General features: G+C 36.9%; 1 protein-coding gene across 1 annotated transcript in view; it reads left to right on the top strand.

The window, feature by feature from the left end:
• ANKRD31 (ankyrin repeat domain 31) overlaps positions 1-25,679 on the top strand; it is a 145,749-nt gene that overhangs the window by 94,819 nt on the left and 25,251 nt on the right. Inside the window, 3 exon segments of the mRNA XM_060091756.1 lie at positions 7,564-7,660; positions 10,017-11,010; positions 17,989-18,129. Of these exon segments, the coding sequence (XP_059947739.1) occupies positions 7,564-7,660; positions 10,017-11,010; positions 17,989-18,129 (1,232 nt within the window).

The following is a 25,679-nucleotide window of genomic DNA, read 5'->3' as shown; positions in this document are numbered from 1 at the left end:
CTATGTTCATCATTGATATTGGCCAGTAACTTTCTTTCTTTTTGTGGTATCTTTGTCTGGTTGGGGTATCAGGGTGATAGTGTCCTCACAGAATGAGTTTGGGAGTGTTCATTCATCTGCAATTTTTTGGAATAGTTTCAGAAGGGTGGGTGTTAACTCTTCTCTAAATGTTTGATAAAATTTGCCTGTGAAACCATCTGGTCCTGGACTTTTGTTTGTTGGGAGCTTTTAAATCACAATTTCAATTTCAGTACTTGTGATTGGTCTGTTCGTATTTTCTATTTCTTCCTGGTTCAGTCTTGGGAGATTGTACCTTTCTAAGAATTTGTCCATTTCTTCTAGGTTTTCTATTTTATTGGCATATAGTTTATTGTAGTAGTCTTTTGTGATCCTTTGTATCTCCGAAGTGTCCATCGTAACTTCTCCTTTTATATTTCTAATTTTACTGATTTGAGCCCTCTCCCTTTTTTCTTGATCAGTCCACTTAAAGGTTTATCAGTTTTGTTTATCTTTTTAAAGAACTTTTTAGTTTCATTGATCTTTTCTATTGTTTTCTTCATCTCTATTTCATTTATTTCTGCTCAGATGTTTATGATTTCTTTCCTTCTACTAACTTTGAGTTTTGTTTGTTCTTCTTTCCCTAGTTGCTTTAGGTGTAAGCTTAGGTTGTTTATTTGAGATTTTTCTTGTTTCCTGAGGTGAGATTGTATTGCTATAAACATCCGTCTTAGAACTGCTTTTGCTGTGTCCGATAGGTTTTGGATCATCATGCTTTTGTTTTCATTTGTCTCTAGGTATTTTTTTATTTCCTCTTAGATTTCTTCAGTGATCCATTGGTTGTTTAGTAGTATATTGTTTAGCTTCCACATGTTTGTGTTTTTTACAGTTTTTTTCTTGTAGTTGATTTCTAATCTCATAGTATTGTGGTCAGAAAAGATTCTTGATAGTATTTCCATTTTCTTAAGTTTACCAAGGCTCACTTTGTGGCCCAGCATGTGATCAATCCTGGAGAATGTTCCATGTGCACTTGAGAAGAATGTGTATTCTGCTGCTTTTGGTTGGAATGCTCCATAAATATCAATTAAGTCCATCTGGTCTAATGTGTCATCTAAGGCCTGTGTTTTCTTACTGATTTTCTGTCTGGATGATCTGTTCATTGATGAAAGTGGAGTGTTAAAAGTCCCCCATTATTATTGTGTAATTGTCAGTTGCTCCTTTTATGGCTGTTAGTATTTGCCTTATATATTGAGGTGCTCCTATGTTGGGTACATATATATTTACAATTGTTATATCTTCTTCTTGGATCGATCCCTTGATCATTATGTAGTGTCCTTTTTTGTCTCTTGTGACAGTCTTTATTTTAAAGTCTATTTTGTCTGATATGAGTATTGCTACTCCAGCTTTCGTTTGATTTCCGTTTGCATGGAATACCTTTTTTCATCCCCTCACTTTCAGTCTGTATGTCCCTAGATCTGAAGTGGGTCTCTTGTAGACAGCATATATATGGGTCTTGTTTTTGTATCCATTCAGCCAGTTTATGTCTTTTGGTTGGGCCATTTAATCCATTTTCATTTAAGATAATTATCAACATGTATGTCCCTATTGCCATTTTGTTAATTGTTTCAGATTTGGTTTTCTAGATCTTTTTTCCTCCCTTACTCTTCTGTTCTCTTCTCTTGTGATTTGATGATTAACTTCAGTGTTGTGTTTGGATTCCTTTTCCTTTTGTGTGTGTGTATCTATGTAGATTTTTGGTTTGCGGTTACCATGAGGTTTTAATATAGCAGTCTATATATATATATACAAGATTGTTTTAAATGCTGTTTTTTTTATTTCAAATGCATTTCCAGTATCCTGAATTTGTACTCTCCTCTTCTCATGATTGCTGGTTTTGATATCATATTTGTGTGTGGATGATTTCCTACCTTTACTATATGTTTGCCTTTACTGGTGAGCTTTTCCATTCATCATTTTCTCATTTCTAGTTGTGGCCTTTTCTTTTCCACCTAGAGAAGTTCCTTCAGCATTTGTTGCAAAGCTGGTATGATGGTGCTGAATTCTCTTAGCTTTTGCTTGTCTGTAAAGCTTTTGATTTCTCCATCGCATCTGAATACGATCCTTGCCGGGTAGAGTAATCTTGGTTGTAGGTTCTTTCCTTTTATCACTTTAAGTATTTTGTGCCACTCCCTTCTGGCCTGCAGGGTTTCTGCTGAGAAAGCAGCTAATAACCTTATGGGAATTCCCTCGTATGTTATTTGTTGTTTTTCCCTTGTAGCTTTTAATATTTTGTCTTTGTTTTTAATTTTTGACAATTTTGATTACTGTGTGTCTCAGCATGTTTCTCCTTGGGTTTATCCTGCCTGGGACTGCCTGTGCTTCCCGGACTTGGGTGACTATTTCCTTTCCCATGTTAAGGAAGTTTTCAGCTATTATCCCTTTAAATATTTTCTCAGGTCCTTCCTCTCTCTCTTCTCCTTCTGAGACCCCTGTAATGTGAATGTTGGTGCATTTAGTGTTGTCCCAGAGGTCTCTTAGGCTGTCCTCATTTCTTTTCATTCTTTTTTCTTTATTCTGTTCTGCAGCAGTGATTTCCACCATCTGGCCAGCTCACTTATCCATTCTTCTGCCTCAGTTATTCTGCTATTGATTCCTTCTAGTGTATTTTTTTATTTCAGTTATTGTACTTTTCATCTCTGTTTGTTTGTTCTTTAATTCTTCTAGGTCTTTGTTAAACATTTCTTGTATCTTCTCGATCCGTGCCTCCATTATTTTTTCAAGGTCTTGGATCATCTTTACTATCATTACTCTGGATTTTTTCAGATGGATTGCCCATTTCCACTTCACTTAGTTGTTCTTCTGATGTTTTATCTTGTTCCTTCATCTGGGACATATTCCTTTGCGATCTTATTTTGTCTAACTTTCTGAGATTGCTGTTTCCATTCTGCAGGCTGCAGGGTTATAGTTCTTTTTGCTTCTGCTGTTCTGCCCCGCCAGTGGATGAGGCGTATAAGAGGCTTGTGAAGGCTTCCTGGTGGGAGGGACTGGTTCCTGCCCACTGGTGGGTGGAGCTGGGTGTTGTCCCTCTGGTGGGCGGGCCACGTCAAGGGGTGTGTTTAGCCAGCAGCTGTGTGCTCAGGAAGACTTTAAGTAGCTTGTCTGCTGATGGGTGGAGCTGTGTTCCTGCCCTGTTGGTTGTTTGGCCCAAGGTGTCCACAGGCACTGGAGCCCACAGGCTGTTGGGTGGGGCCAGGTCTTGGTGAGAAAATGGCACCCTCCAGGAGGGCTCAAGCCAGTGAGTACTACCCAGAGCTACTGCCACCAGTGTCTTTGTCCCTGCAGTGAGGCACAGCCACCCCCCACCTCTGCAGGAGACCCTCCAATGCTAGCAGGTAGGTCTGGCCCAGGCTCTCATGAAGTCATTGCTTCTTTCCCTGGGTCCTGGTGCACATGAGACCTTGTGTGCACCCTCCAAGAGTGTAGTTTCTGTTTCCCGCAGTGCTGTGGAATTCCTGCAATCAAACCCTGCTGGTCTTCAAAGCCAGATTCTCTGGGGCCCCCTCCTCCCATTGCCAAACCCCCAGGATGGGGAGCCTGACGTGGGGCTCAGAACTTTCACTCCTGTAGGAGAATTTCTGTGGTATAATTATTTTACAGTTTATGGGTTGCCCACCTGGCGGGTATGGGATTTGATTTTATCGCGATGACGCCCCTCCTACTGTCTCATTGTGGTTTCTTTGTCTTTGGATGTAGGATATCTTTTTTGGTAGGTGTGCTAGATGTGCTGTTTTTACATTCTTTTTTGTCATAATCATCATTCTTAGTGGTTACATAGTAAATGTTCAATAAATGTTCCATGGTTTACTTAATTTTCCCCTTTTTGTTGAGCATTTAGATTTTTGTAATTTTTTGCTGTTACAACACATAGTTTTTTCTGGATTTAGGATTATCTTCTTAGGAAAAATTAACATAATTGAAATTATTGGGTCAAAAATATATAAAATTTAAAAATCTATTGGTTCATATTGATAAATTGATTTCCTAAAGTATTACATAAGAATTTGTACTTTCGCCAACACACATTGGTGTTTGTTTGCTTTTACGCTGCTAATAGCATCAGTCTTTTCATTTTAAATAATTTTACAGAAAAAAAATTTTACTACTTTAATAAAAAATATGCATTGTGTTTTCATCTGCCTCATTGATTTTATTAGTGGTACTTGTTCACTAGTTTTATTTTCTGTTTTGTAAACTGACTGTTCCTGTTTGTTAATAAATTGGAGCCATTTTATATAATCAAGTTATTGACCCCTTTTCTGCCATAACTGCTGCAAATACTTTTTTCACCCCTTAACTGTCTTTTTATTTATAACATGTTAGTGTGTGCTTAAATACAGAAATTCTCAAATTCTGTATAGTAGAATGTATCAGCCTCTTTGCTGTTTCTTTTAATGCTTCTAAGATTAGGAACTTTCTTCCCCTCCCCACCCCCAGGCTTTGTAACTTAATTTTATTCTGTTATAACCATGATTCTGTTATCGCCATGATTATTCTAATCATGATCCCTATTTTTTGTCTCATTGCCCCTTTAGGGGAGGAGAGGTAAGGCAGTAGGACTCTAGAGTTCTTGGCTGGTGATCAAGTCCTGACTGTGGTTGGTGCCACCACTCTTTTGCAGTTGTTTAAAACTAAGTTTCTTCAAAACAAAATTTCTGAGGCTGTTCTGAAACTTCTACATAGCTCCCATAATGTGACAGTGCACATTTTTCTTTCCCGGGGCCCTCTCAGTCTCCTCTCAGCTTCTTTTTTTTCCTGGTGGTCCACCTTACACAGATTGTCACCTCAGGTACAAACCTTCATAAGCAGGACCACAGGGCAGTCTCCACACTGTCTTCAAGATCCTGGCTCCTTGGACCCACTGTTAGAAGGAAGGACAGTTAATTCCTAGCACAGCAGCAACTTTCTCCTTGCCCTGCTGTGGAAGCTCCCTGCTTTTCAGGGTCTCAACCTCTAGATGTTCAAGGTCAAGGAGGAAGTCAGATATGAGTCCATTGTCACCTCAATAGAAAGTCGTTACACTCTTAATAGTCCTTTGGGAAACTACCCCTTTAGGCTTGAGGTAAAGGGGAGAAACGCCCTCGCCTTTCACTTTTGCTGCTCAGCATAGAGAATCCCACCCAGTTAAGCTACAGCTCTCTAAAGAAACAGCTTTACAAAGTCACCACCTCCATATTCTGACATCTTTCATATCTTTGATCTGGTTGAGAGATCCAAGAGTAACAAATTTTTTCTGTACATTTCTTTGTAAATTTTTCTTATTGATGTTTTATATACACTTTGATGTCGAATATTTTTAGTGCCTCAACTGAATTGAGGCCGAAAAAAATGTTCATTTTAAACATTTTATATGTTTTTTTCTAAGCATCTTAACTCTATAATTCAACTGAAATTTCTCTGCCACATACGGTATAAGGATAGAATAGGGCTTTCCCCCATATTACTACCCCATTTGCCTAGTCTTATTTGTTGAATAATTCCTCTCATCTTCATTGTTTACAATGCCTTATTATCACATATTAAAATCTTACACATATTAGGGCAATTTCTAGGTTTTCTCTAAGATACCATTGATTAATTTTGTCTCTTTGATAAATAAGTATATAGTATCAAGTTACATGTAAAACATCTTTATATCCATTCTTATAGAAATATATAGAATCTTTAGGTTGCTATGATAATGTTATTTTTACCAGTGGTTTAAAATTCAGTTAGAAAACCCAAATGTAACAGGAGACATAGATAATGTAAATGATTTTTATTGAAGTGTCAAATCTGCTAAAAAATTTATATCTAAATTCTTAATTATCATACAAGTTTCTCCCCTTGGTTAGCCTATGCATCACATCGTGAAACTAATCTTTTGCCATAATAATAGGGAGATAGAAACTAGTCTCGGAACAGACTCTATACTTATATGTCTGACTTGCGGAGGGAGGTTCTGGAGTAAATTCCAACTATGAACTTCATGTCATTTTTCACCACTGATTTTGTCTAGTTAAATTATCTAGAAAAATATGCGTTGGTCTAAAAGAATTAGGAAAAAGCTTAAGAAACAAAGCCAAAAATGAAATGAATAGCAAGTAGGCTTAAAAGAGATAAAATGTGTTCATCTAAGTGAAATTTCCTATTTGGGAATCTGGGTTTGGACATAACTGACATTTACATGTAAATCCTGTGAATCTGTGATGCGGGAGGTCATGATGCCTTGGGAAGCAATGGAAGAAAGTAGGAAAAATTTAATTGTTATAAAAGTAATTTTATATAGATCAATAAGTGACTGTAGATATCATATAGCCCTATCTAAGTGTTAACTGTAAAGAACAAAAACTAACAGTGTGGGACTTCCCTGGTGGTGCAGTGGTTAAGAATCTGCCTGCCAATTCAGGGGACACGGGTTTGAGCCCTGGTCCATGAAGATCCCACATGCCACAGAGCAACTAAGCCCGTGTGCCATGACTGCTGAGCCTGTGCTCTAGAGCCCACAAGCCACAACTACTGAGCCTGTGTGCCACAACTACTGAAACCTGCATGCCTAGAGCCCATGCTCTGCAACAACAGAAGCCACAGCAACGAGAAGCCTGCATACTGCAAGGAAGAGTAGCCCCCACTCGCCACAACTAGAGAAAGCCCATGTGCAGCAATGAAGACCCAACAGCCAGAAGTAAATAAAATAAAAAATAAATTAATTTTAAAAAAGAACTGAGGGCTTCCCTGGTGGCACAGTGGTTGAGAGTTCACCTGCCGATGCAGGGGACGCGGGTTCGTGCCCCAGTGCGGGAAGATCCCACATGCCGTGGAGCAGCTGGGCCTGTGAGCCATGGCTGCTGAGCCTGCGTGTCCGGAGCCTGTGCTCCGCAGCAGGAGAGGCCACAGCAGTGAGAGGCCCGCGTACCGCAAAAATAAAAAATAAAAAAAGAACTGATAGTGACTCTTATTTTTAAGTACGTATAAGTTATATATAGTACAAATATAGTATAGAACAATATATTATATAAATATATTTTAAAGTTTACACACACCCCTACCAAAGTATTAACAGCAATCTCTTTCATGGGGTGAAATATTGAGGAAAAGGAGTGGTTGAGTGGGATACTCTTTGACTTCTCTTCTCCGTAAACATTCATATTATTTGCAAATTTTCTTTATATTGACAATGTATTCCTTTTGTGTTTTAAAAAGTAAATAATTTTAACAGAAAAAATATTTATCTTCCTATTTATTTTCCTTTACTACCCTCATTTCACAGGTAAGGAAGCTGACCAGAGAGGTCAGTGACTTGTCCAGGTTCACAAAGCTTAGTCAGTGGAGTAGCAGGATTAGAATTCAGTCTGGCCTGCTTCTTCTTGATACCGTGTTCTTACTTATACACTTCAGGGTACTTCCATAGAATGACATAATTCCTAGGGAAATACGGCTTTTTAATTAACAGTAAGGCTAAGTCCTGTGTGACCAAATTTAACATTTATCTCTCAATTAACTGACTTTATTTTATTACCATGTTTCTAGAACAATACACTGATAAGATGTTAGAGATAAAGGAGGTTATGAACAACGTGCTTGCCAAACAGAAGGCAGAAAGGGATGATTTAGCTAAAAAATACAGGTGAGTGAAAAAAAATATAGGAATGCTTTAGAGTTTTCAGAATTTATCTATTTTTATCTACAATAGGCCTAGAATTTCTTAAGATTACAAATGTTGCTTAGGACCAGAAAAGGACTTTATGAGGTCATCTAATCTATTACCTCCATGAGGAATTATACTTCCTAGAAAGATATTTTTCTACTTTATTACTTGAAATGTTCAGAAAAGGACATTTTACTATCTTAAAAAGTTGTCTACAGCCATGAATTTTATGAAAGCCTTTCTGGTCATGAATCCCATAAGTAAATTTCTTTCCTTAGTAAGCTCACATTTTTTACATTAAAATTTTTTCTTTTATGCTATCACAAATGTTGTTCTTCTAAGCAGTTTAATCATGTATATTTTGTGGTTTTGTGTACTTCTAAACTCTCAGGGTCCTTAAAGAGTTTTATCCTGATTATATTGATTATTTAACTCATCCTTTTTTTTGAGAAATTTGTTATATATTTTTTCTTGTTTTGAGCATTATTTTTTTTAGTTTTTCTATTCCTTTTTTCTTTTTTCTTGTGATGAGAACTTTTAAGGTCTACTCTCTTAGCAACTTTCAAATATGTAATACAGTATTATCAACTATAGTCACCATGCTATATATTACACTCCCATGCCTTATTTATTTCATAATGAAATTTATACCTTTTGATTACCTTCACCCATTTCACCCACCTGTCACCTCCACCTCCACCAACCACCAATCTGTTCTCTGTATCTATGCCTTTTTTGTTTTTGTTTTAGCTTCCAAATATCAGTGAGATCATACAGTATTTGTCTTTCTCTGTCTGACTTTTTTTCACTTAGCATAGCACTCTCAAGGTCCATCCATGTTGTCACAAACGGCAGGATTTATTTCTTTTTTATGGCTGAATAATATTCCTTTATATATGTGTGTCTTCATACCAATGTTGCTCGTAGCCTTAAAATCTTGTAATCTAAAGAGCACTTGTATTTTCTGTCTGAACTCTGTTTCACATAGTTTTAAATGTGATATTAATTTCTTCTTTCTTCTCCTCTATCTATCCAGCTTCTTGCATTTTATACTACCAGTTATTTACTAATCTTATTTCTTCTTGATGCTTCTTCCACTTACATCCACTACTTGCTTTAACATCCAGTTGGTTTGGAGTTCAGTACCAACAACTCTAAACTGTGTTAGGAGAGACAAGTATCTATACTATTGCTTTCTCTTAAAACAGCTGCTCTAAAAAGATGGTCCCTGAGGATCCCTGAGACCATTTCAAGGGGTCTAAGAAGTCAAAAACATTTTTATAATAACATTAAGATGTTATTTGCCCTCTTTTGCTCTCATTTTCTCATAAGTGTACAATGGAATTTTCTAGAGGCCACATGGCGTGTGATGATATCACCACTCTAATAGCTAATGGAATGTGCAGTTGTGTAGTCTTGTGTTTTAAAATTTTCTGTCTTATTTTCTAAAACAGTAAATATTGATAGATATAACTCAAATAAACAAAAGCTCTTTGCATTCCTCAATAATTTTTAAGAGTATAAAAAAGTCCTGAAACCAAAAAATTTGAGAGCTACTGGAAACAAAGTGTCCAATATCCTGAAGATCAGTGTGGAATAGGTGAGTATAACCAAAAGACAGGTGTGGATGAGCCAGTTTCCTCCCATTCAGTCTTCAAGCCCCTGAGAGATTTGGTTTAAGGAGGGCACACAGGATAATGCTTATCTGGGTAGTCACTTCAAAGTACCTCACTACAGATTCAAAGTGCCAAAAAGTTCATTCGGGTTTTTCCATAACATCTTGTGGAAAAACCCAAATGAGCTTTTTGGCCAACCCAATACGATAAGTACTTGATGAATTGACATTTCTCAGGTCTAGCTTACTTATAATTATTCACAAAACAATCTCAGTCCTCCATAACTAGGGGAATTTGGGTGGAACTTACTCCCAAATTTTACTTCTTGATACACCATTTCACTGTAAACAGGTAAGCGAATTCCAAACTTAAAGAATGGTGTTGCTCCTTGGCCGTCAATTTATACCTTCAAACTAAAGGACTACTAGGTATCTAGATAAACAACCCAAGTTTTGTTTCTCTTTTAGGGCTGACTCACAACTGATAAGTAATGATGTGAATATAAATGTGGATAACCACACTGTCACCTCCTAAAAAAGGCAAACTTATTTACCTCAAGTAAAGCAACAGTTTCTCTCAAAGAATATACATTGCAAAAAGATAGACTCTTGTGTACTTTGAGCTGATTAAATTGACACAAAGTATAAAATCTAAATGATTGCTAAAAAAAAAAGTTTTCTACTGTTTTTGTATTTTTTCCTTTCTGTTTCTTCCTACAGGGTGTCCATAGAGTCATTTAAGCATGGAGTCCTTAGAGAACAACTAGCTAACTTGGCCACAAGGCAGAAGAGCCTTTTACTTGTAGCAAAAAAACAGAAAAAAATAAGCCAGAAAATTCAGAACTATAAGAATGTTACATCTTTGTCTGGTCTTAGTTTCAAGAAGCTGCCATTGAGCTCAGAAATCTCTAATGAAAAGGACAGCCAAGAGTTTACTAGTCTGGAAAATTCAGTACAGCCCCAGTCATGTTCAGTTTCTCCTGTCAACCTTGTTTGTGGAAGCATGCAGGAAACACAGTTGTCTTGGGAAATCTGGCATGACAACCAAAATACCAACACTTGTCTAAATTCAAAGACAGTGAGAAGGGAAGAATTTTCTGGAAATGAACTGAGTTCTAAACAAAGTGTCAGTGACTGTACCTTAGATAGATTATCAAAATCCAGACTTTCAGATGGCACTAAGAAGATTAAATTACAATCCCAACCTATTTCTTTTATTGCTCAAGCGGAATATTCACAAAAAGAAAATGATCTTACAGATACTACAGCCAAAGGGCATGAGTCCTTTAATCGTTCAGCAGTAACTGGCACATTAAAGATTTCAGAAACCGCAAGTGTATTTGCCCACAATGATGCCAATCCATCAACTGTTATTTGTGATCAGGCTCTTTCCAATTGTGATCCAAAAAAAGGAAACAGGAAAACAGCTTCCCAGCAACCACATAGGGGGACATCAGAATCCCTGGTACATCAAGGGATTGATGTCTTTGGCAGTAATACAGGGCATCAGGTGAAACCTTATCTTAGAAAATCAGCTCTTGCTGTTCCACATGCAAATGATAGTCAGAGCTCCTCCTCTGGGTCTGGCCGTCAACATACTGTAAAAAATCCTTCAAAATACAGCACAACTCCTAAAAAATGCATGCAGATAAAGGATCTGATATTGCTAGGAAGAATTAATCCGGGAAATAATATTCTGGAATTCAAAACACAGGTATCCTTTTTTTTTCTCTAAAATTATGTAAATTTTATAAGTAAGTGAGTAAATGTTGCTGTTACATAGTGTCAGTGTTTAGCTCTAATTAGGGGAATAGGGTTTGGCTGGGCTTCTTGAATGGAGAGACTTAACCATTATATCTTAGCAAGTGAAATCATGCTTCTAAAATTGCCCTGTACATTTTAGTCACAAGCACCTTTAGGCTCTCAGACCAGAATTAGTTTTACTGCAGCAGGAAGGATTTAAGAACAAAATAAAAATGATAAATTGGACCTGTGTTTCGTTCCAAAGTTTTGGGAACTACCAGTGTGTACTGCTGAAGCTTCCCCTAATATGGGTTAAGTATAAACTCATCTTCCATAGTAGCTCAGTTTAGAAACAGGAAGTGACTTGTGTTGGGTAAATATAACTCAATTAAAACAATATCACATATGCATAATAACAGAAGAGGAAAAAAAAGGTTCTGCTAGAAATGCCTACAAAGGAGGCTTCCTTTCCCTTTCCCCCCCATTCATTTTTTGAAAGAGGATATAAGAGTGGCAGAGATTGCAGGGTCCTGGAATGCTGCTTTGCTTGTGGACCAATCCAACAGAAAACCAATTCAAGCTAATTGACCCCTTTTTTCAACCCTTTCCACTTCTGGATTATAAGACTTTTCCTAGTTAATAAGCTTTATTTATAAGTTAGGAGCAAAAAAATTTAATTTCAAAGCTTCAAACTATAGTTTAAACACTAAATTAGCAGCTTGATCTCAGATCCCTCTAGATGTTCCTGTTTGCTTGCCTGTCAACCAATTTATTGCTAAGTAGTACCTACTTCACATTAGCCAAAGCAACTCAAATTTCAGTTATTAATTGGTTACATTAACTAAAATTTTGACAGCTGTGGTTACTCCTCTGGATCAGCAATGATAAAATTCTAATATGATTTTTTGTATTTCAGCTATTTTTAACAGCTTTATTGAGATATAATTGATATACAATATGCTACACGTATTTAAAGTATATAATTTGACAAGTTTTGATGTATGTACATATGCAAAGTATAAAGTCTAAATGATTGCTAAAAAAAAAAAGTTTTCTACTGTTTTTGTATTTTTTCCTCTTTCTTCCTACAGGGTGTCCATAGAGTCATTTAAGCATATTGGTCTGTAGTTTTCTTGTGTTGTCTTTGGTTTTGGTCTCAGAGTAATACTGGTCTCACAGAATGAATTCCAAAGTGTTTCCTTCCCTTCTATTTTTTGGAAGAGTTTGTGAATTGGTATTAAGTCTTTTTAAAATGTTTTCTAGCCATCAGCAGTAAAACCATCTGTACCTGGGCTTTTTTGTTGTTGTTGATAGTTTTTTGATTATTAATTCAGTGTCTACTTTTTATAGTTTTTTTTTCAGATTGTCTATTTCTTCTTGAGTCAGTTTTGGTAGTTTGTATCTTTCTAGGAATTTGCTCATTTCATCTAATTTATTGGCATACAGTTGTTCATAGTGTCTCTTATAGTCCTTTTTATTTCTATAAAGTCAGTAGTAATGTCCACATTTTCATTTTTGCTCTTAGTAATTTGAGTCTTCCCTCTTGCTCTTCTTGGTTAATCTAGCTAAAGGTTTGTCAATTTTATTAATCTTTTCAAAGAACCAATTTTGATTTTTTTGATTTTCTCTATTTTTCTATTGCATGTTTTACTTTTTTCCACTTTAATATTTACTATTTCCTTCCTTCTGCTTGCTTTATGTTTAGTCTACTATTCTCTTTCCAGTGTGTTTTGTGTAAGTTTAGGTTATTGACATGAGATCTTTCATCTTTTTCAATATAGGCATTTACACCAATAAATTTCCCTCTAACCCACTGCTTTTACTGCATCCCATAAGTTTCAGTATGTTTTGCCTTCATTTTCATTCATCTCAAAGTATTTTCTCATTTACCTTTTGATTACTTCTTTAACCCATTGGTTATTTAGGAGTATGTTGTTTGAGTTCCACATAATTGTGAGTTTCTCATTTTTTTGTTATTAATTTCTAATTTCATTCCATTGCCCTTAGAGAACCTACTTTGTATTATTTGGGTCCTTTTAAATTTTCTGAGACTTATTTTGTGGCTTAGATAGTGTATAGCCTATGCTAGAGAATGTCCCATGTGTACTTGAGAAGAATGTATATATTCTATCATTAGGAGAAGTTTTCTATAGATGCCTGTTCAGTCTAGTTAGTTTATATAGTGTTGCTCAAGTTTTCTCTTTCCCTTTTGTGATATTATTATATATATTATTGATATATCTGTAAATGTTATAAGCCCAATAATTCATTGTTATAATTATTACTTTATAAAATTCTGTGACTTTTTTTTTTTTTTTTTGTGGTGAGCAGGCCTCTCACTGTTGTGGCCTCTCCCATTGTGGAGCACAGGCTCCGGACGTGCAGGCTCAGTGGCCATTGCTCACGGGCCCAGCCGCTCCACAGCATGTGGGATCTTCCTGGACCGGGGCATGAACCCGTGTCCCCTACATCAGCAGGCAGACTCTCAACCACTGCACCACCAGGGAAGCCCCTAAATTTTTTGACTTTTAAAGGAGCTGAGGAGAAGAAAGGAGAGCAAGTTTATATTTATAACTTTTGATATATTAACCTTCTTATTTATCCTTGCTGCTTCTCTTCATTTGTTCCTGTGGATTTGAGTTACCATATGGAGTCATTTTCTTAGCCCAGTAAAACTTCTTCCACCCACCTCCTTTGTGCTTTTGCAAATATATATGTATTATATCCCTATTGTTTTGTACAATTGTTTTAAAAACCAGTTAAGCAAAGAAAGAAGAAATGTGCATTTATACTGTCTTTTATAATATGTGATTACTTTTACTGATGCTCTTTGTTTTTCCATGTGGATTCATATTACCATTTGGGGGTCACTTGATTTCAACCTGAAGAACTTCCTTTAGTATTTTTTGTAAAGCAGGTCTGCTAGCAACAAATTTTCTCAAGAGAGGTCTTTACATCACCTTTATTTTTGAAAGATTTGCTGAAAATAGGATTCTTGGTTACAGGTTTTTCTTTGTATACTTTGAGTGTGTTATTCCACTGCTTCTGGCTTTCATTGTTTCTGATAAGAAGTCAGTTGTTAATCTTTAGGGGTTTACCTTGTAAGTGATGAGTCATTTTTCACTTGCTTCTTTCAATAATTTCTTATTGTCTTTGACTTTCAGTATTTTTACTATGTATCTATTTATGGCTCTCTTTGTGTTTATCCTTATTGGACGTCATCGAGCTTCCTGAATATGTAGATTAATGTTTTTCAATAAATTTGGGAAATTTTTAGCCATTATTTCTTCAAATATTTTTTCTGCTCCTTTCTCCTTTCCTTTTGGTACTCCCATTATGCATATGTTGGTGTGCTTAATGGTGTCCCACATTTCTCTGAAGCTTTTTCTTTTTTCTTCACTCTTTTTTTTCTTCCTCAGCTTACATAATCTCTATTGATCTCTCTTCAAGTTTACTAATTCTTTCTTCTGACATTGAAAATCTGTTGAGCCTCTCTATTAAGTTTTTCATTTTAGTTATTGAACTTTTCAACTCCATAACTTCTTTTTGTTTCCTTGGGGTTTTTTTGTGTTTTTTTTTTTGCGGTACACGGGCCTCTCACTGTTGTGGCCTCTCCCGTTGCGGAGCACAGGCTCCGGACGTGCAGGCTCAGCGGCCATGGCTCACGGGCCTAGCCGCTTTGCAGCATGTGGGATCTTCCCGGACCGGGGCATGAGCCCGTGTCCCCTGCATCAGCAGGCGGACTCTCAACCACTGTGCCACCAGGGAAGCCCTAAATGGCTGTTTTGAAGTCTTTGTTAAATCTAACACCTGGTCATTCTCACAGGCAGTTTATGTTGCTTTTTCGTTAGTTTATTTTGCTGTATGTGTCATACTTCCTGTTTCTTCACATGTCTCATAATTTTTTGTTGGAACTGTACACTTTAGATATTTTAGAGTAGGTAATGTATTGTAGCAAGTCTGTATATTGATCCCCATCTTCTCTTATGTTTGTTATTGTTCCCAGGCAAAATATTTGTGCCATGGCTCTGGAGCTTAGGGCAGGAACATGGCAACTTCTCTCTGAATGATACCTCTGCTTTAGGATCTGAGCATTTAGTGGAAAGGGGCACATTAGCCTCTTACGTTTTCAACTTGCCTCTCCTGACATGAAACCACCACCTTACAAGCCAGGGAAAGTGTGAGCAGGACCCCAATAGTCTCAGTAGCACCTTGCCAAAGATAGAGACTCTGTCTCACCAGTACAGGTTAAACTGAACAAAAGAACCCCCACCTCTTGGCTGCACTTGCCCACAACTTGGACTTAGCAACAGATAGCTGAGGCAGGATGAGAAGTATTTATGTCTTACCCCTACCAAGAAGGTAGCCCTCTGACTGGCAGTTTTAGGGAGAGAGAGCCCTGTGCTCTTGGCTGTAGCAGTCAAGGGGAGTCTCCACCTCACTGCAGGGGGAGGAAGGAAGCAGTCTTGGTTCAAATATCACTGTTTCTCACATTTTTTCAACCTGATTTTCATAGATTTTGTTGAATATATGTGTCTTCACTTACTGCATGCCCTTATGACCATTTTCAACAACTTAAAATTTTTTTTAATAGTTTTTACCTGGAAGTGGATCCTCATACTGTCATGCCAGAAGTCAATTCTAGAATACTACATTCAATGTGGCTTTTTATATAGTTAGTTTAAATCTGTCATGTGGTATTTGTTTTCTATTTCTCTTATCTCTCTTTGTTCCTTTTTTCATCTTTTTATGCTTTATCCCCTTTGTTTATTTATGAGCTATGACTTTCTCTTTTTTTTTTTTTTGACCACACTGTGCATCTTGTGGGATCTTAGTTCCCCAACCAGGGATTGAACCCAGGCTGCAGCAGTGAAAGAGCCGAGTCTCAACCACTGGACTGCCAGGGAACTCCCAGCTATAACTTTGTATTTTAGTTCTGCCTTGAGAGTTTATGGCATCTGTTTTTAACTTCTCACAATCTACCTTTAAGTGATATTATACCACTTCATGTATACTGTTGGTTGGGCCAAAACGTTTGTTCATTTTTTTCCTTGAGTTGGCTCTAGTAGCACTTAGTTGTCTTTAACTTCATTTGAAACAATTGTATGTGACAATAGATTGTATGTGACAGCTGTCATATCAGTGTGCATTTAAAAAAAGACTTATCAAAACTGGTGAATTTTTGTGTAGACATTTTAATATTGAAGGTGGAAGGAAAACAACATTTTCAGCATATTATGCTTTATTATTTCCAGAAGGGTTAAAACACAACTGAAATGCACAAAAAGATTTGTGCAGTGTATGGAGAACGTGCTGTGACTGATCGAATGTGTCAAAAGTGGTTTGTGAAGTTTTGTGCTGGAGATTTCTCGCTGACGATGCTCCAGGGTTTGTTGAACTTCTTGAATCTCTGGTTTTATCATTGCCTCAAATTTGGAAAAATTTCAGCCATTATTTCTTCAAATATTTTTTCTTCCCTCCCCTCATTTTTGAATTCCCATTACATATATATTAGGTTGCTTAAAATCATTCCACAACTCACTGTGATGACCTTATTTTTAAATTCTCTTTTCTCTGGGTTTTTTATGCCATTCCTATTCCTGTGTCTTTGAATTCACTAATCTTTTTGTTTGCAGTGTCTAATCTGTTAATATCATCCAGTGTATTTTTCATTTCATATGTTGTAATTTTCATCTCTAGAAGTTTGATTTGAGTCTTCTTTTATATCTTCCATGTCTCCATGTAACATTTGGAACATGTGGAATATGATTATAATAACTATTTAATGTCCTTATCTGCTAATTCTAACATCTTTGAGAGTTCTCAGTCATTTTCAATTGATTGCTTTCTCTCCTCCATATGGATTTATTTTCCTACCTGTTTCTAGGCCTGTTAATTTTTTATTGGATCCCAGAATTGTGAAATTTATCTTGTTGGATGCCAGATATGGTTTTTTTTTTTTTTTTTTTTTTTTTTTTTGCGGTACGCAGGCCTCTCACTGCTGTGGCCTCTCCCGTTGCGGAGCACAGGCTCCGGACGCGCAGGCTCAGCGGCCATGGCTCACGGGCCCAGCCGCTCCGCGGCATGTGGGATCTTCCCGGACCAGGGCACGAAACTGTGTTCTCTGCATCGGCAGGCGGACTCTCAACCACTGCGCCACCAGGGAAGCCCCAGATATGTTTTTATTCTTAAAAATATTTAGGATATTTGTTCTAGAATATAGCTAATTTACACAGAAACAGTTTTATCCTTTTGGGTCTTGCTTTTACAATTTGTTAGGCAGGATTGGAGCAGTGTTCAGTCTAAAGCTAATTATATCCCACTACAGAGGCAAGACACTTCTGTGTACCTCCCAATGCCCCATCAGTTTTGAGGTTTTTCTAGTCTTACTATTGGGAACAGGTGCTGTTTCTGCCCTTTGAGAATGCCAGAGAATGCCATTACCTCTAATTCTTTCAAGTAGTTCTTTTCCCAGGCTTGGGTAATTTCCTCACACACATGGCCAATCACAGCTCAGCGGAATACTTAAAAAGGACCCCCTGAAGATCTGCAGAGTTCTCTCTATATATATTTCTCTCTTCTTCAGTACTCCGTCCTGCAAACTCTAGCCATCATGCCTCCCTAGACTATGCTCTGTCTGTTCAACTCAGAATCCACGGGTTTTGCCTGGATGCCCTCTCCCTGTACCATGACCTGGAAACTCTCAAGGCAGTGAGTTGGGACAATTGTAGGGCTCACCTCATTAGTTTCTCATTTCTCAGGATCACTGTACTTTTTTCCCTGATGTTTGGTATCTTGGAAACCATTGTTTCATATATTTAGTTTGCCTTTTTTTTTGGTGTGTCATGTGTTAGGGTAAATCTGGTCCCTGTTGCTTCATCATGGACAAAAGCAGAAGTTCATATATTTCAGATATTAATCCTAATTTTTGTTTTATTTTTCACTTCAGGAGACTACCCATAAAGCCAGTGTTTTATTGAATGGCAAAATTAAGGTAGAAAATGGTCAGATTTATCAAAACCCAGTCATCTGGCTCAAGGATCTTCTAGGAGATGACAGTTATGTGACCTGGAATTATGCTTGGAGTAAGGTGGGTCATTCTTAAGTTTATCTTTAACTTCATATTCAAATGGAAAGGTACATATTTTTTGATGATAAAACAATTTCCTTTTTTTAAGGAATTTGAAAGTTCTCCAAATTAGTTTTGTCCTCATGCATCCCTTCTGCAGTGTGCTACATGCTTTCTCCCACAATTCCTATTTGCCAGAATTCCCCACAGCAGGATTGCACAGCTAACTGAGCCTCTCCTTCCTTGTTCCTCACCTAGTCTGAGAAAATTGAATGCCCCCGATCTTCCCGCCTTGTCCCTGCCACCTCACCTCCACAGTGATTGCAGGTCCCTGTGACTCCACAGAGAAAATTTGGAACCACTAGTGAATTGATAATTTAATTAATATGTTACTAATATTCTGATAAAATAAAGCAAAATCTTCCCCTAAAGACGAAAGTTATGATAAAGGGGCCTAAGACACACAGAAGTTATGGTGCACTTTTATGTTTGAACATAGTCTTATCCATGAATTGCTAGCCTCCCAAAAAAATATTTCTGAATTTTTATTCAGACTTCCCAGACTTAGTGGTCTCCCCCTCAGTTCTGACTTCTGAGTTATAAGCCCAGTTTAATAACCAATTGAAGAGTATCAATGACTGACACCCTTTAGGTCCAGTGATCAGCCACCTCCAGATGTCCATGGCACCCCTTCAGGGAACAGTATTGCAGTGATTCACCCAGAAAAGTGTGAGTCATCAGACAGTCACCATTACTGTTTCACAGAATTGCAAATACCTTCAACCTCCACTAGCCATTACAGTAAGTCTCAGTGCACCAGTAATAGAAAGTGGTTTCCTCTCTCGTTTTTTGTCCAACTCAGCTCTGCCCGCTCTCTTTCCTAGCTCCTATCTCAGTCTTAGTCCCTAAACCCTGCATTCTGGTCTCCTAGACCTCTGTTGCAGGTGCTTCCAGAACAGTGTTTCAGTTCCTTCACTTACATGAGCACATTTTAAATTTTCTCTGCTTTATATTATAGTCTCTCTGTGTTCCTTTTTTCCTGTACTATTATTATTTTTTTCCCACCACTGGAGTCACCAGGCTGTCTGCTTTCAATTCAACCGCCTAATCCTTTCCATGGCTTCGTAAATCATATTTGCATGTTAGTAATTAACATTTTACCCATGGAAATCCCTTTTTATTACAAAGTTTCTTATATTCATGATAGATGATATTGTTTTGCTGAAACTGAATCTATGCTCACAGTGTGAATATGGTACTAATTGCTGTAGCTTAGGTTCTTTTGAGCTTAACATGCCTGTGGCCCACTGATGATGACTCAGTCCTCCCACTCTTTTTCTCTGTTGGAACTACTGCATTTTCTGCTTTTGAATAGCTGGCTGTGATATCATTTGGCTCTCACTCTGTACTTATATGCCTCATTTACATATCACATTGCCTCTGGTCTTTTCTCATTAGCCATGTCAATTGGAGTCATATTGTTTAACATCTATGTGATAGTGAAGCCAAATACAAATGTGGGCACTAAAATTAGGGCAATTCTTGGATATAAGATATTCATACGGATTATCTGAGCAAGCTTAGATTTTTTAAAAATTATCCTAAAAATGGAAATAGTTTCAAAAATTACGGTAGGATACTCATGTACTTCTAGTAAATACCACAAGCTGAGAAACACTGCCCCAGTGAGTTTGTTTACAATTTTTTAAAGCCTCTTTTAAATTTTACCACAGTAACCTCTACCCCTCTTGTCTTGGGGTAACTCCTGAATTCACAGTCACTTCTTGATAGGAGCTTTTTGCTACCTCGGTAAATGTGAACATTTCTACTGACTAGTTCCTAGTACAGTGGTGGGGCTATAGAGCCAGGACTGGTTGGTTGTGAGGCAAGAAATGCCAGAAAACTAGGTCTTGTGCTACATCAGACAGAATGACACAGCCACTAGACACGGAGATGACTCACACTTCGTACCCAAACAGCTGAGCTGCTGTACAGCTTTGCCAAGGGAATCCTCATGCGTACTCCACTGGACATCACTCACTCCTCTTGCCGCTTCAGTCTCCTGAAGTGACCTAGTGCCTGTTCAGTTTGAGTTCTATTCATTGTTATCCTTGTTCATTAAATCACTCCTACCTTGTGGAAAATAGATTTTTAACTCAGTGGATTTTCTTAAAGCTGTGTTCTTTGAATTTGTGAATTATCCCTAGTGATGTCTGGGGCCTATGGGGACTCATGACCTCTAAGGCTACTAAGGTAAAATTTTACCCAGCACTAACTGATAAAAATATACTTTAAATCTGAGACATAGGTGAAAACATACTGAGCCTACACATTGATGAGTGCATAAGGTGTGTTGGATGTTGTCAGGGTGATAATGTGAACAAAATCCATTCTTTCTTCTTTTTATATACTTGCAGGTAAACTATTATTTCTGAGGTATAGCTGATTTCAGCTGTACAACATAGTCATTCAAAATCTTTATAGATTATACTTAAATTTATTATAAAATATTGGCTATATTCCCTGTGCTGTACAATATATCCTCATAGCTTATTTATTTTATACATAGTAGTTTGTACCTCTTAATCTCCTACCCCTATCTTGCCCTTCTTCCCTCTCCACTCTGGTAACCACTAGTTTATTTTCTCTATCTGTGTCTGCTTCTGTTTTGTTATATTCATTCATTTTATTTTTTAGATTCCACATATAAATGATAACAGAGTATTTGTCTTTCTCTGTCTGACTTATTTCATGTAGTATAATACCCTCCAGGTCCATCCATGTTGTTGCAGATGGCAAGTTTACATTCTTTTTTATGGCTGAGTGATATTCCACTGTACATATATACCACATCTTCTTTATCCATTCATCTGTTGATGGACGCTTAGGTTGCTTTCATATCTTGGCAACTGTAAATAATGCTTCTATGAACATTGGGTGCATGTACCTTTTCAAATTAGTGGGTTTTTTTTTTCAGATATATACCCAGGACTGGAATTGCTGAATCATATGACAGTTCTATTTTTAGTTTTTTGAGAAACCTCCATACTGTTTTCCACTGTGGCTGCACCAATATACATTCCCACCAACAGCATACAAAAGGGTTCCCCTTTCTCCACAGCCTTGCCAACATTTGTTATTTGTGTTCTTTTTGATGATAGCCATTCTCACAGTGTGAGGTGATACCTCATTGTGGTTTTGATTTTCATTTTTCTGATGATTAGCAATGTCGAACATCTTTTCATGTGACTGTTGGCCATCTGTATGTCTTCTTTGGAAAAATTTCTATTCAGGTCTTCTGCCCATTTTTTGACCAGGCTGTTTGTTTTTTGATATTGAGTTGTATGAGCTGTTTATATATTTTGGATATTATCCCCTTAATACTTGCAAATAGTTATATCATTTGCAAGTATTTTCTCCCCTTCAGTAGGTTGTGTTTTCATTTTGTCGATGGTTTCTTTTGCTGTACAAAAGCTTTTAAGTTTAAATAGGTCCCATTTGTTTATTTTTTATTTTGTTTCCTTTGCCTTAGGAGACAGATCCAAAACAATATTGCTCTGATTTATATCAAAGCGTGTTCTGCCTATGTTTTCTTCTGGGAATTTTATGATTTCCAGTCTTACATTTAGGTCTTCCATCCATTTGGATTGGTATATAGTATGAGAAATGTTCTAATTTCATTTTTTTACATGTAGCTGTCCAGTTTTCCCAGCACCATTTATTGAAGAGACTGTCTTTTCTCCATTGTATATTCTTGCCTCCTTTGTCATAGATTAATTGACTGTAAGTGCATAGATTTACATCTGGGCTCTCTATTCTGTTCTGTTGATCTGCCTGTGTGTTTTTGTGCCCATACTGTTTTGATTACTGTAGCTTTGTAGTATAATCTGAAGTCAGGGGGTATGATTCCTCCAGCTCTGTTCTTCTTTCTCAAGATTGTTTTGGCTATTCATGTCTTTTGTGTTTTTATACAAATTTTTAAATTATTTGTTCTAGTTCTGTGCAAAATGCCATTGGTATTTTGATAGGGGTTGCATTGAATCTGTAGATTGCCTTGGGTAGTATGGTCATTTTAACAATATTAATTCTTCCAGTCCAACAGCATGTTTTTCTTTCCATTTGTTTGTTTCATTTTCAGTTTCTTTCATCAGTGTCTTACAGTTTCCCAAGTATAGGACTTTTACCTCCTTAGATAGGTTTATTCCTAGGTATTTTATTCTTTTTTGATGGAATGGTAAACAGGATTGTTTCCTTAATCTCTTTCTGATGGTTCATTGTTTTTTTTTAAATACATATTTATTGGAGTATAATTGCTTCACAATGCTGTGTTAGTTTCTGTTGTACAACAAAGTGAATCAGCCATATGCATACATAGTTCATTGTTAATGTATAGAAAGGCAACAAATTTCTATATATTAATTTTGTATCCTGCAGCTTTTCTGAATTCACTGATAAGCTCTGGTAGTTTTCTGGTGGTGTTTTTAGTATTTTCTATGTTTAGTATCATGTCATCAGCAAACAGTGACAGTTTTACTTATGTGTTTCCAATTGGGATGCCTTTTATTTCTTTTTCTTGCCCGATTCTTGTGGCTAGGACTTGCAATACTATGTGAATAAAAGTAGCAAGAGTGGGCATCTTTGTCTTGTTTCTGATCTTAGAGGAAATGCTTTCAGCTTTTCACCATAAGTTTGATGTTAACTATGGGTTTGTCATATGTGATCTTTATTATGTTGAGGTGTATTTCCTCTGTGCCCACTTTCTGGAGTGTTTTTATTATAAATGGATGTTGAATTTGGTCAAAGCTTTTTCTGCATCTATTGAGATGATCATATGATTTTTATTCTTCAGTTTGTTAATATAGTATATCACATTGATCGATTTGCAGACATCAAAAAATCCTTGCATCCCTAGGATAAATCCCACTTGATCATGGTGTATGGTCCTCTTAATGTATTGTTGGATTCTGTTTGCTAATATTTTGTGAGGATTTTTGTGTCTGTGTTTATCAGTGATATGAGCTGTAATTTTGTGAGGTTTTTTTTGTGATATCTTGTTTGATTTTGGTATCAGTATGATCCTGGCCTTCTAGAATAAGTTCAAAAGTGTTCCTTCCTCTGCAGTTTTTTGGAATAGTTTGAGAAGGATAGGTGTTAACTCTTCTCTAAATGTTTGGTAGAATTCACCTGTGAAGCCATCTGGTCCTTTACTTCTGTTTGTTGGGAGTTTTAAAATTACTGATGCAATTTCATTACTGGTAATTGGTCTCTTCAGATTTTCTATTTCTTCCTAGTTTAGTGTGGAGAGATTGTACATTTCTAAGAATTTGTCCATTTCTTCTAGATTGTCCATTTTATTAGCATGTAGTTGTTTGTAGTAGTCTCTAAAGATCCTTGGTATTTCTGTGGTGTTGGTTGTAACTTCTCCTTTTCATTTCTGATTTTATTGACTTAGGCCCTCTCCCTATTTTTCTTGATAAGTCTGACTAAAGGTTTATCAATTTTATCTTTTCAAAGAACCAGATTTTAGTTTCATCGACTTTTCCTATTTTTTTTTTTTTTTTTTAGTCTCCGTGTCATTTCTTTCTGCTCTAATCCTTATGATTTCTTTCCTTCAACAAACTTTAGGTTTTGTTTGTTCTTCTTTCTCTAGTTCCTTTAGGTGTAAGATTAGGTCATTTATTTGAGATTTTTTCTTGTTTCCTGAGGTAAGCTTGTGTCACTATAAACTTCCCTCTTAAAACTGCTTTTGCTGCGTCCATTAGATTTTGGATCATAATGATTTTGTTTTCATTTGTCTCTAGGTATTTTTTTTTCTTCTTTGCTTTCTTCAGTGAACCATTGGTTGTTTAGTAGCATATTGTTTAGCCTCCACGTGTCTGTGAGGATATTTTGCAGTTTTTTTCTTGTAGTTGATTTCTAGTCACATAGTGTTGTGGTTGGAAAAGATGCTTTTTTTAATTTTTTTTTATTTTTTTAATTTTTTGCTTTATAACAAATTTAATCAGTTATACATATACATATGTTCCCATATCCCCTCCCTTTTGCGTCTCCCTCCCACCCTCCCTATCCCACCCCTCCAGGCGGTCACAAAGCACCGAGCTGATCTCTCTGTGCTATGGGGCTGCTTCCCACTAGCTATCTACCTTACGTTTGGTAGTGTATATATGTCCATGCCGCTCTTTCACTTTGTCACAGCTTACCCTGTCCCCTCCCCATATCCTCCAGTCCATTCTCTAGTAGGTCTGTGTCTTTATTCCTGTCTTACCCCTATGTTCTTCATGACATTTTTTTCCTTAAATTCCATATATATGTGTCAGCATACAATATTTGTCTTTCTCTTTCTGACTTACTTCACTCTGTATGACAGACTCTAGGTCCATCCACCTCATTACAAATAGCTCAATTTCGTTTCTTTTTATGGCTGAGTAATATTCCATTGTATATATGTGCCACATCTTCTTTACCCATTCATCTGATGATGGACACTTAGGTTGTTTCCATCTCCGGGCTATTGTAAATAGGGCTGCTATGAATATTTTGGTACATGTCTCTTTTTGAATTATGGTTTTCTCAGGGTATATGCCCAGTAGTGGGGTTGCTGGGTCATATGGTAGTTCTATTTGTAGTTTTTTAAGGAACCTCCATACCGTTCTCCATAGTGGCTGTACCAATTCACATTCCCACCAGCAGTGCAAGAGTGTTCCCTTTTCTCCACACCCTCTCCAACATTTATTGTTTCTAGATTTTTTGATGATGGCCATTCTGACTGGTGTGAGATGATATCTCATTGTAGTTTTGATTTGCATTTCTCTAATGAGTAAAGATGTTGAGCATCCTTTCATGTGTTTGTTGGCAGTCTGTATATCTTCTGTGGAGAAATGTCTATTTAGGTCTTCTGCCCATTTTTGGATTGGGTTGTTTGTTTTTTTGTTATTGAGCTGCATGAGCTGCTTATAAATTTTGGAGATTAATCCTTTGTCAGTTGCTTCATTTGCAAATATTTTCTCCCATTCTGAGGGTTGTCTTTTGGTCTTGTTTATGGTTTCCTTTGCTGTGCAAAAGCTTTTAAGTTTCATTAGGTCCCATGTGTTTATTTTTGTCTTTATTTCCATTTCTCTAGGAGGTGGGTCCAAAAGGATCTTGCTGTGATTTATGTCATAGAGTGTTCTGCCTATGTTTTCCTCTAAGAGTTTGATAGTGTCTGGCCTTACATGTAGGTCTTTAATCCATTTTGAGCTTATTTTTGTGTATGATGTTAGGGAGTGATCTAATCTCATACTTTTACATGTCCCTATCCAGTTTTCCCAGCACCACTTATTGAAGAGACTGTCCTTTCTCCACTGTACATTCCTGCCTCCTTTATCAAAGATAAGGTGACCATATGTCCGTGGGTTTATCTCTGGGCTTTCTATCCTGTTCCATTGATCTATCTTTCTGTTTTTGTGCCACTACCATACTGTCTTGATTACTGTAGCTTTGTAGTATAGTCTGAAGTCAGGGAGCCTGATTCCTCCAGCTCCATTTTTCGTTCTCAAGATTGCTTTGGCTATTCGGGGTCTTTTGTGTTTCCA

Source organism: Mesoplodon densirostris, chromosome 3 (genome assembly GCF_025265405.1).
Source record: "Mesoplodon densirostris isolate mMesDen1 chromosome 3, mMesDen1 primary haplotype, whole genome shotgun sequence".
Taxonomy (NCBI): domain Eukaryota; kingdom Metazoa; phylum Chordata; class Mammalia; order Artiodactyla; family Ziphiidae; genus Mesoplodon; species Mesoplodon densirostris.
This window is presented reverse-complemented; position numbering and strand designations above follow the sequence as displayed.